At 41.2% G+C, this 12837-nt stretch overlaps 1 protein-coding gene across 1 annotated transcript in view; it reads right to left on the bottom strand.

Moving 5' to 3' along the window:
- Positions 1-351: 351 nt before the first annotated feature.
- The window catches only part of gask1a (golgi associated kinase 1A), a 40722-nt gene continuing 28236 nt past the window's right edge, over positions 352-12837 (bottom strand). Inside the window, exons 4-6 of the mRNA XM_029277919.2 lie at positions 6498-6620; positions 6224-6327; positions 352-4207 (exon numbers count right to left, since the gene is read on the bottom strand). Of these exons, the coding sequence (XP_029133752.2) occupies positions 4003-4207; positions 6224-6327; positions 6498-6620 (432 nt within the window). The 3' untranslated portion in view covers positions 352-4002. The remainder of the gene's footprint in view (positions 4208-6223; positions 6328-6497; positions 6621-12837) is intronic.

Here is a 12837-nt window from a genome sequence, read left to right as displayed (position 1 = left end):
AACTTTCTGACGAGCTTTCTGTTTGTGTGGATTTTGGTGCCCCCTTTTGAGAATGAGGCAGCTCTTATAATTTAGTTTTGGTTAAAAAAAAGGATGATTTAAAAGGATGTTGTTTTCTAAATCTATTATTAAGTTCACAAAATAAACTGAAGATTTGAGTCTTTTGAATGGCAGTCTGTGGAGATTTAGTTCACTCAATCTTTATTGGTATATCACCAATTCATAACAAAGGTGATCTCAAGAGAGCAGGTAAAAGGCCTTACTCTTAGTTACACTATGTTACAAAGACCCAACATTAATCCACCATGAGCTCAGCACTGAGCAATATTTAAATCCGGAGAGACATGTGAATAGAGAACATGATTTATTACAATGGATAAAATGGAAATGTGACTCGACAGACAGACTTTTGACTCTATGGGGTGGTTGATGTGTTGGGAGAATTCTGATCATCAACAGAATAAATCCCCTCCATGGAGTCCAGACCCTGGTGGTGGTGAAGCTGTTAACTTGATGAGACCGGATGAGTGAAGGATTGATGGATGATGATTCTGCAAAGACGCGGGGGTGATGGGAGTGGGAGGGTGCACAAAACATCGGCATGAAGGAACTAATGGTGCATTCATGTGGTGTTGGACACATCGGAAAAAAACAAGTTTCTGAGTTTTAAAATGCACATGAACACTGGCTCAAGTCAGAACATGCACTTGAAAACTCAGAAAACAATTAGGTGCCTGACTTTCCGACTTTCCGTCAGAATCGTCATCTCATGTGGGGCAAAATATGTTTTGTTAATGTTAACATTAATTCATGTATTGCACATCAACACAGAATCAACACTTTTTTTTGCTGTTGTTACAATATTCTGACTTACCGAACTGAAATCATGTGAACGCACTGAAGTTGGAAGAAAGACTTCCCAACGTGGAAACTTGGAGCAGCACATGAATGCAGCATAATGCAGATAAAGATTCAAATTTAAAATTGGAGCAGCATGATGATAGGCTGACAATGAGGGAAGAACGCCATGCAATTGGTTAGTTGAGTACCGCTGACGAGACAGCTGATTACCCAATGACAGCGGAGATGTGAGTGAGCGTGCGTGATAGGGATGAATGAGAGATAGACCCCATCGAGCAAAACTTTTGTGTAAGTCGTTTTTTATTCTCGCTACAGAGGAGTGATGTCTAACGGGAAAACTCGGGGTGGGGGGGAGGGGCTCATCGCATTTAAAGAGACACACACACCAGAACGGAGCGTTCTGAGAGAGCTGGTTTATACAGGGTCACAAACCTCCTCTGGTGCTTGATTCATGTTATATTTGGACCAAAGCACAGCACAGATGTTTCATTTAGCCCACAGGGGACTGTTTGAAAAGATGGAAAAGGGGTATAGTATGTCCTCTATAACAAGGCCTACTCCATTAAAGCTTTCAACTCCAAGCCTTCTTTTGAACTGTAAGCTTTGGCAGTGCAGCAAGCAGACTTTTTGATGTATGTGAATGCATTACGCTTTTATAATCCAGATGGAGCTTGGATGAGCTGGACCTAAAACAATAAGTAGAAGCAGAGAAATGATTGCAAAAAGTTAAAGCCATTTATTCAGTGATGAAAGCCTCAGAAAATGTCATTAATCCACGAAGTGCCAATATGGCTGGAATATTATAATTCAGAGCTGGTGAGGCGTATAGAAGTGATATCATCTGAGCTCTCTTCACAAGAACCAGAAAGCAGGAGAATGTTTTATGTCAGTTCAGCTTCAGAGATGTGTCGTTCAGCTCCCGTTCTTCCCTAATGACTTGTGATTTTCATCCCTTTTCTTTCATCTTTTCCTTCTGCGCTGCTGTGCATCAACAATGTGCAAGGACAGTCACTGAGTAAAAATAGAAAAAAAGGACACACACACACACACACAAATACATTTGGTACATTTTTTATCAAAAGGCTTCTAGGATCCGGTCCAGAAGCTATTTGCTGACAGCCATTTTTAATCCCTCGATTAAAAAAGGAGAAAAGCTTATCTCCTAAAAACAGACATCCAACTGAATCAATCCCTCGATCTGCTGTTGGCTCGCTGTAAAATATTAAAATAGAAAACGATAGACCCTGCCTATTTCCACTAAACTGTTTGGAAAAATCCTCGTAGGTTGTTGTGGAAGAGCTGCAGAATAAATAGTTTCACATTTCCCTTCATTTAGTGAGATGATGGGATGTAAAACACAAATGTGTTTGGAGAGACGGGCCTATCAGCAGGCGGAGCTACAGGGGCAATTTGTTTTAGTGCAGAGGATCAAACAATCAGCGGGAATTAGACACTTTGAACACGAGAGCCTGCGTGTGTTTGCTGCTGCATCGCGCCAGTCCAAGAAACTCACTGACAGAGTGATTCATTCTTCAGACTCGCGTTCGATTTCACAGCTGATCTGTTTGTCCTCTGTGTGTGTGCTTTGATGGAGACGTGTCAGCGACTCAACTTGTAGTCAGTCATGTTTTTTTTTTTTTGTTCCAGCTTCAAAGATGGCAGCACATCTCTCTCTCTCTCTCTGTTTCCTTACACGTTAAAAATAAGATATGGAGAGAGTTAATAGAGTACCGTTAGATGACCTCATGTTTTAGTTGAAGATTTCACCACTTGATGTTACTGTTGTTAATACACTGACCACTTGCTGTAGTTCACGGGTTAAGGTATGAAACAAATATCTCATCTTATATGAATTATAACTGAAACATATTGCTTTGTCATAGTTTTTCCTCCCTTTTTGTGGATAAAAGGCACTGACTAGAAGTTATTTTGAGCTGTTTCAGACACTTTAGGCACAAGAGGCATTAATGTATCAATGACTACATTAAGAAAAAATGCATTTCACTGATTGGTGAAATTAAAAATGTAATTTCTGCGACAATAATTTGGTTAGTTGGGACGTTTCACTCTACGAGTTCATTTGAACCTTTCCAAACAATGACACACTCGAAGTAACTACCTATTGTGTGGACAAGGCATCCAAACATAAGACCGAACATATCTTACAGGTCTCCTTCATCAATTGTGAAGACCATCAGTGAAGACCCTCTAAACTCCACTGAGTGTGACTGCAGACAGATGGATTTTTAAAACCCCCAAACTTGTGCTGATGTTAAACTGAAACATTTGTGACATTACACATTATAAACCTTCTTGGAGAGTCATTCTTGGAGCATGACCCTGATGACTGATGAGTTTTATTTCAGTTTTAACTATGGTTTTATGGAGTTTTTCATACATGGTCAGTTTCCTGTTGTTACCTATGGAGCCCCTGAAGTCCCAAAGAGTTAAAAAAAAAATCAAATTATGCACACATAGATATCATAAAACTTTTTTTTTTTTTAACTTTTTGAGGACTTTAAGGTCTCTGTAGTTACCTGATGAACTCTAGGTTGAATCTATTTCATTATTTTATGTTTCTTAATCTGGCTACAAAACAAATTTCCCCTCAGGGACAATAAAAACGATGTTTAAGTTGGGTGAAGTCTTCCTGTCTATGGTAAAAAAAAAAAAAAATCTCTTTACAATCACATCCTGCGTGAGTGCAGCTGAACGCTCCTTAACCAAAAAGTTTCTTCTTTAAAACATATTTACACAAATCTGTAATCGCTTATATCAGCAAGCTATAGCTGGAGATACATGCTGTTAGATAGTTAGTTCAGTTTAAAGCACAAGTCTGCAATGAGCTTAGCTGTACATCACACACAAACAAAACAAAACCTTTGGAGGCAAAAGTAGCATCACTGACTGGTTTTTCTATAAACATAGAAGTAAAACTTTAAGCTATATTAATAGCACACTTGGGTTTGAAACCAATTGTAATTGTGTAAGCCCTAATAAAAGTGTTTTCTTCGACTTTCAAGCTTATCCGCTGTGTTTCAGAATCAGTTTCACCATTTTATAAATGTCATCTTGATTATCAGCTTATTAGCCCAGATGATGTTTGGATTTCTTATTTCTAATTTTGTCTGTTCAGCTCAGTCAGAGGTCCCTCTCCAGCTGTAGCTTCTTGTCCCTGATGTGCTGGAGGAGAATCTCCCCTCTGTGCCCCACGGTGCGGATCAGAGGCCTGAGACCGCTGGCCCCCCCCTGGCTCTCCCAGAACTCCCTGTCTGTGTAGAGGGAGCGAAGAAGAAGACTCTCCAGGCAGCCTGAGTGCAGCACGGACACGGCTCGCTCTGGAAACCTGATGACATGAAATTGGAAACATTATAATGAGATGTAATGAAGCGTTGAAGACTTGTCTACAGGCTATAGAAAAGACGACTCATGAGGGAAGTCTAACTCCTCTTCAGTGTTTGAGACATTTTTCCCACACAGGAGTTCCTGCAAATTTGGCAAACTTTGGAGTCACACAGGAAACAAAACCATGTGTAATAGTGGCCTTATGTGAGAAGAATGTAAGACTTGATCAAACCCTTAATCTGCTGGATGTTCTATGTTTGCAGTCTTTAGCTTGTTTTTTGCCAATCTTTATCTCTGACTGGATGTTTCTAACTATTATTGATCTTTAAAATAGTCTACCTTCCTCCAAGCATGCTTGAAGGTTCCTGATACTTTTAAGATGAATGTTCCTAAAAAGCTGGTTGGTGATTTTTTTGTGCTGATCACTCGATCTCAGAGCTCATTGGCTGTTTATATATAATGACCATAGCCTGGCGATGGTTTAGTCGTTGAGGCAACCGCAAATATTGCAGGGTTTCTGTTGTAGCCAGTAGGTAACAGTGTAACCAGAGAGAGTGTAGAGTCTGTCGTCTCTCAACCAGAAGGTCGGGGTTGGATCTCCAGCTCCTGCAGCAACATGTCCGATGTGTCCTTGACACTTAACCCCAAATTGCTACCTCTGCTTCGTCAGTGGTGTATGAATAGGTACAGATGGGATTAGTTACTTCTGATGGACACTTTAAATAGCAGCCTCTGTATGTGAATGTGTAGGTGTGACCTGCGGGGGAAAAGCACTTTGAGTAATCAGAAGACTAGAGAAGGCCTTTACACGCTCAAGTCCTTTTACTATTGGTTAATACTAATTGGACTGCATGGAAACGACAATGCTTCATGCTGCCATAGATCGTGCTCCTTCTCTACCCACTCTGGATTCAGATATCTGTCCATAGAGATTGTTGATCACTCAACCAAGAGACCTTCATGTCCATTCAAGTCTCAGAATTGCAATAACCTGACCTCGTTAGTGCAGACAATAAATGAGACTTTCACTCTCTTAAAATAACTGCTGCGACGTGACAACCTAGACTGCAGAGAACAAACCACAGTTTGCTGATTTAAGTGTTCAAAAACATTTTCCTTCAAGGACTATCGTGATGTAGAAGTGCAGCTTTGAAATGATTCCATCCGTCACAATCAATATCTATTCAGTTCATTAACAAAATGCAGCAAATCTAAAGAATACAATGCAAAAAAAAACAAAAACACTCCAGGAAGAAGTTAGGGTCAGAAGAAGAAGTAGAAATGAGTCACACCTAACACTACAATTTATCAAGGTTCTTACATTAACGATACAAGATTTTAAATTGTATTTCCATTTAGTTTCTCATCCTGGCTGAAGATATTTACAAAGCACAGCTCAGTAATCCCAAGTGACAGACCAATGGGATTTTCTCTCAGACCTGATTCATTCAGTATATTGAATAGCAGCTAATTGAATGCACACTAATCTAATCAGACAGACGTGCTAACAAAACCCGAACAAGCTTCCAGTGGACGTTTCTGTGCTGCTGATTTGAAAGATGTTCACCAGGGAAATATGTTGCTAGATGTGTTTTATTTTCCTGAAACATTTCCTGGCAGCCCTGTCTGTGCCCGCTGTGAGCTCTAAAACATTTCCTGTGTTGTATTTCATGGAGACTCAGAGCCAGAACGAAGCTAAAACTTCAAATAAAAGCCCATCCCGGTTTTGCCATACATTTTTTGTCAAATAAAGACAGGTTTCAATTCGAGGCCTCTTTTGAAAAGTCAGTATGACACAAAAAATAAAGATGAACTACAACATCTGTCAAAGAAAGAGAAAAGAGTAATGCTCTTTGCAGGACATGAAGCAGGTTTGCTTCTCGTATTGACGCATGTCCCAAATAAAGGCAGGGTCATTGAAGTAAGTTAAAGCTTGGGTAATTCACAAGAGTTTTACGGTGAGTAAATAAATACAAACTAAAATGTGCGTCCTCCTAAAATAGGGCTGTATACTCACTCATCAATGCCTTCAACCAGCCTGAAGTTCAGGTTGTCATCGGATTGCTCCGGCCGGCCGGCGTTATCGATGAACACCAGTCTGGAAGGATCGGCCTTCCTCACCTGAAGACACACACACATAACAAGTCGTTCCTTTTCCATTTCTTTAACAAAGCCTTCAATCAAATCCTCCAAGCATGGATCAGTTAACTTGTCCTCTGACCGATAAGACTTTGATAAAACCAAACTGTCGGTCAAGTTCACGTAACATGAGTTCAGAATGTGATCCGTACCAGGATGTGAACCAGCAGCAGGTCCTTGGTGTTTGCACACTTGTCGTGCAGAAGGTTCTCCACACACAGCTCCGTGGGATCAGGCGTGAAACCACAGCAGTACCTGTCCAGCCGGTCATTCACCTGAAACAATACACACACAGACACAGTCATTACCTTTCTACTGTGAGGTGCACTGCAAAAACTGAAACTGTTAAATATATAATTTCAAGCCAATATTTGCATATTTCTTCAAAGCAGGCAGCTTTTATGTTTGAACAATTAAACTGTTTATGCTTCTCAGCGCTCAATTATCCAAATAAAATCTGAAAACATAATACTGAGATTGTACTAAAGGCAGGTTCTAAGTAAACATACACAAATGATAAGGATATGTGTGTTGATGCTAATCATAGTAGCCACAGTTGCATGTTTTTGTTTTTGTTTTCAGCTTCTGATTGGACTGATTCTGACATGTAGAAACAAGCAGGAGGCGTTGGCTCATCACCTCCTCAAAGATCTGATTCTGCCTCTCAGTCTGTCAGTCTGCAAAACGTTGTCAGGTAAAATCCACTCTGACAACTCGCGCTCAGGTTAACACAAAATCACATGTCAAATGAAGCCAACAAACATAGTTTTAATGACTTTGGATGAACTGACATCTTTACAGGATTCATCGTCTGATTCACCTCCAGATATGAACACACACTTTGTTAATGTGCAGCCAAAAATATAAAAATGATGAGTGAGGATTTAAACGACTCAGGACATGCCTGTGCCGGGGGAAATTCCAGTCGACATGACATCTGTTTAAGAGATTCTTCATATTGATTCATCAGCATTACATTCCTGCTGCTTTAACTTCACTTAAAAATGAATTCACAGACTGAAACCCACTTGATCTGTCTAAGCGTAGAAAGTATGTACAAAGTAAAATGAAAGTTGGTGTGATATCCCCATTGGGTTGAAACTCATTGACGGCATAATTAAAATGTCACAAACTCACTCTTCAACTTTAGTAACTCGCAATGAGCTGAAGCTGAGGCAGGTCTAAAGCCCCGTGAACAAGCGGCTACCGCCGGTGTAAAAAAAAAAAGTAGCCAATGAGGAAATCCAAAAAACTGCAAATCCTCGAGTGTCCACTTGATGCTGGCTCCAGAAGACCCAGAAGTCATGAGCACCACAAAATGACATTTCCATTTTGTCAGCAGAAATTAACATGTTTAAGCCTGGTACCAAAAAAACTTCTGTCTTTATCAAGTCTTAAAGAGTCCCTCTGCACCTTTAAGAAAAAGCTAAAGACCCAGCTCTTTCATGAATACCTACTAACTTAATGATGATGGTCTCCATATTATTGATGATGATGATGGTAATGACGATGTTTTTTGTCTGATAACGATGACTTACAAGATGGTTTCTATACTGATTAGAGCTCTCAAGAACTGCCCTCAATGTTGTGCTTTGCCTCTGGTCACTTCCTGTCAGCATCTGTGTGTCCAATCAAACTCAAAGCTGATCGTTTGCTCTTACTGACATTGTTCCTTTTTTTCTAGATCCTTGCTTGTGTTGTTCTTACTCTCTGATGTACGTCGCTTTGGATAAAAGTGTCTGCTAAGTGAATTGTAGAATTGTAGAATCATCGCTTTCATCAATCGTTCGTTACTAATCAGTTTTGATTGCATAAGAGATTGATGATGCATAAGAGTCAGGGGCGGGACTGATGGGTGGGCGACTAGGACGTACATCTCAGTCCGCTGCCAAAGTTGCGTAGTGCTGTAAACAGGTGACCGAGGCACTCTGGAAATGGGATGGATGCCATTCTCCCTGCTGAACCATGGCGGTAAGACTGTGGTGATCGATAGCTGCAAAGAAAGAGCTCCTAACCCCTAACCCATTCTGCACCATATGAGAGTATCTCTTCAGTGTGAGAGCTGTGATTTTCTCTCTGCTGTTAGAGTGTGAAACCGACACAGCGAGAAGCAAACACACACACTTGATGAGATCTGCCCTCAGGTCCACTGCAGGGTTTTGTTGTGTTTGCTCAACCTCTGCGAATATGCAGAATGTGTGTTTTGTGTGTCTTTTTAACAAGTCTGTGCTACTCGCCCAACCTCGCGCCCTTGGGTCAGCGGTGCATGTGTGTGATAAAGAAGTTGTTTGTGTGTTTTATTGTGCAGCACTGTATTCCTCTCACTTGTGTGGTGCTCTGAGGAGACTTCTCACCCTGCTGCCATTTCTTTCCATCCCACACTGGAGAACACAGATTTTTGAGTTTGGTCCAGCACCCTTGTGGAGACTGAGCCAATATTGACTTACATTGCCACTGAACAGCAGCAGGCCGCGGGGAAAGACAAGATGGGGTGCTCTGCTGTGGTCAGAGTCAACACAAAATTAAAGTGGAACAGACTGCGAAGTGGATGTGTCGAGGCTGATTCACAACACATTTTGCCTCCCAGCCTCCATATTCAGCACAACAATGGATGATTGGATGTTCAAACAAGTCTCTCTCATCTCATTCCTAACTTTCCCACATGGTCTGCATGCACACGTTGTCCTTCATTAACATTTATGTGTTTCTTTTCTCCTTGCTTCTATGTGTGCTGTGATGAGCTTGCTGCCGTGTCTCTTCACTGAACTTCTCAGTTTTCACGAGTCACTCAAACAGTGTGGGCAGCGTGTGCTGTCTTCATTTTGAAAGGTTTTTATTCTAATGAAATTTGACTGTGTGTGGGTGCTGCTCTTTTTCTCTCCTTCCAGCCTCTGGCTATTACACTCCCAGATTCAAAACTCAGTTCTTCATGGCACGTTCTTTAAGTTGTTACAGGTCGTCCGGGGGAAAAAACACGAATGCCTGCAGCAAATATAGGCAACAATTAACAAAATGTTTCAATAAAAGCCCCCAAAAATCATCTCATAAGGAGCTGGAGGAGATTTCAGTTGAAAAATCGTCTCTGCAGCATGAAAACAGATATCAGGGAACTCAATGAACGCAGAATGAGTCGAACACCATTGCTTTCTCAAGAAATGTGCAGCTAGCATCTTTTGTTTATCTGCGCCTTTATCCCACAATGCAAAGCTCCAATGTATTAGAGGAGCTCTACATACCAGACGAGAAAATACTAAATGTTTGGCGAAAAAAAAGTGTTTTCAGTTTCTCTGGGTGCGGTGAAAATGCCAGTGGTGTTCCAGACAATATCTAAACACCAGCTAAAAGAAGGAAAGATGACAACATGTGGTTAGCTGAAGGGTAACGTGCTGCATTATTTATTGCGCTGGGTAAAAAGACTCTGCATGGTCACTAAGGAACCTGAACGTTTCCTTATAAAAATTCATAAATTGTGTTTTTTCCCCTTCAGTTTTGTACAGATAAAAAATGCACTTATTACAGTACCAATAAATGATCTACTTCCATATAGCCATATGCACAATAATGCCCACAAGTGGAAGACCTTTCATAAGTGACTCCATTTCAAAGGCCTCATGAAAAAACAGAATGATCTTTCTGTTGTTAGTCCCTTAAAACATGTTGACGTAAAGTCTAGGAATCATCTAATATACTGTTAGCAGAGCCTCAGTCTCTGAGTGTTGTTTGACCGTGATCACATTTTTACTGATTTAATCGGAGTATGCCACAAACATGCTGAGCCAACGGAGCTCAGGTCGATTCTCCCTCACAGCGCTGACAGCGACTGCTAGGTAGCAGCGTGAAGCAGATTGCCTGTAATTCTGAAAGCCTGCACCAAAATCGTAACCTCATCCTCCTTTTCCACCATCCTCTCCAGGGTGTCCTCCTCTGACGCTGTCTGTGTGTGTCTGTCTGTGTGTGTCTGTGTGTGGGTGTATACATTGTGTGTGAATGAGTGAAGGTGTGTCCTTCACACTGCTCTTCCTGTGCTTTGGTGTTTGGTTTCCTGCTATCGGAGCCCAGGGAGGTGTTAAGGGAGCAGGTAGGAACAAGTGTTCAGAGGCGTGCTCATCGGCTCTCAGCAGATCAATAGGAGGCTATTAGAGCTTGGCCCTGTTACAGGGATTGACTTCTGGCAGCGAGGGGGAGAGAGCTGCCTCATGGGTTATTCATATACAGCCCCACACACACACACACACACACACACACACACACACACTGTAGATGGGTGTTAGATACACGTTCAATCTTAGTGTGCGGACAGAACATAGCAGGACAAAAGTTGCTCCTGGGGGTTGTAAAATCAGCGACATTGTGCAGCCTCTGCAGCGTAAGCGGAGGGCGAGAGAGGACAATGACCAACTGAAATGTTCAATAATACTACTGCTGCAAAGCTGAACCTGATACAAACACATGTGGATGTGGATGTGATTATGTAGGGGAGCTACACTAAATACATGAATACTGCTAATAGACTATATATTCAGATTAGAGTGAAGCCAGAATATTCATGGAGGTCATGACCTGGTTTATGATCATCATTTTTAGTCAAACTCTTGATTCTGTCCTGATAGTAGGTTCTTATCATGCTGATTTATGTCCGAGGTTTTGGGGCCCCTGTGTCCATTGATAGCTTCTTTTGTGCAGGCACCACTTACAACCTCAATTTCAGAGCGCTTCTCACCAGCGTTTACTGTTGCTAGGTTACTGAAGTTGGCTCACAGCACTTCAACTTCCCTCTGTTTTCAATTGCTCTGTATGCTTATTATCTGTTTATATTTCAGGACATATCCCCAAGACAACATGAAAACAATGTCAAGGAGTCATTAGTCATCCAGGCATTAGCAGCAGCACCTGGACCTTGTACCCTCGAAAAGACCTGAGTGATCTTTGAAGCTTTATCAATTTCCATCTTGACTCTAAAGTATGTCAGCGCCTGTCGCAGGAGATTTTTTGGCTTAAACTTTGTACAAATGAAGCAGACAGAGACACACTGTCCATATTTTTATATTGTACTGTCTATGAAACATACAAGGACTGAGGAGAAACACAGGTACACAATTAGATAACATTGTTTGTGAGCAGCAGTCATGCTTTACACACTCAAACAGAACATGATGATGACAATCACCATCTCATGTAGTTCCATATCAGTTCTTCTTGATAAGAAGGACCTCATTTCTTCTTAGATTGCAGAGTGGTGCAGTGGTTAGTGATGCTGCCTCACAGTGAGCAGGTTCCTGGTTCAAATCCCCGTTGGACAGGGCCTTTCTGTTTGGAGTTCTCCGGGTACTCGGCTTTCCTCCCACAGTCCAAAGACTGCTCGTTAGGTTAAATGGGGCCTCTAAATTGCTGTAGGTGTGAGTCTGGCATGTAAGAGATGTGATGCCCAGCAAACAGTCCAGAGTGTATCCCACCTCTCACCCAATGACAGCTGGGATCCGCTCCAGCCCGAACGGGAGAAGCAGTGTAGATAATGAATGGAGTTTTCTCTAGAGCTGTACCCAATTCAAAATTCTATCAGTGAAAAAAGAATCGGCTCAGAGGGAAATCATTTCAAGTGTCATCTTTTACCTATACTACAAATGTGTTTCTCTCAATCCCAGGATTTAAGTATGACATTGAAACATTTCTAGCAGACTACTTTCTAAGTGTTTTTGTCAATTTATAGACAGAAATAAGTCTATCAATTATCATGTTGCATTTATTCAGCTTGTGAGGTAAGGGCTGCTTGCCCTCAGCCCAGCGAGATACCAGCTTGATAAGTGAAACTGGTGAATAATTCAACAAAATATTTCACATTTCTGCAGAGAAATAATTTGGACCCTGAGCTAAGAATTTTCTTCTTGCAGCAGAAGTCAAAGAGCATTTCTCCTGGATAGTATTTTTTTGTGAAATAAACAGGATAATTGTGGGTAGCTTTGATTTTATGCTCTGAAGTTCAAAGCCAGTTTTTGCCTTTCTCTCAGTATTTGTGGCTTCATAACGTGCACGTAAACTCACCCACATATGAATCCCAAACTGCGGCTTTCATGACTCCACAGACATAAAAAGGTTGAAATGCATGCTCCACGTTAACCATATTTAATATTTGTAACCACAAGACGACATATTAAGTACATGTGAGGAAGCTAAACTGAAGAATGTGTTTTTCTTTTCTGAGAAAATGAAGCAATCCCCAAACAGTTTATTTTCGATTTCATGTGTTGTGCGTGTGATGCTGAGTCGAGAGACGGGAAACATTTCCTGCAGTGTTGTCATGGCGCTGTGCCTCTGTAGAGAGTTGTCACAACTATAAAAAAAAAACCCATCTTGAACACTGTTAATACATTACCTCCAACTGAAAACAAGCTCAAAATGTTCTTTTTATTATGGCAATTACAATTTTTTTCCGAGCCCAGACGCCAGGAAAAGTGTGTGTGATGCCGACTCAATGCAAAGTCTATGTGCAGAGCA

This window comes from Labrus bergylta, chromosome 8 (assembly GCF_963930695.1).
Source record: "Labrus bergylta chromosome 8, fLabBer1.1, whole genome shotgun sequence".
Lineage (NCBI taxonomy): Eukaryota > Metazoa > Chordata > Actinopteri > Labriformes > Labridae > Labrus > Labrus bergylta.
Note: the sequence above shows the minus strand (reverse complement) of the source record. Positions and strands in the feature narration are given on the sequence as shown.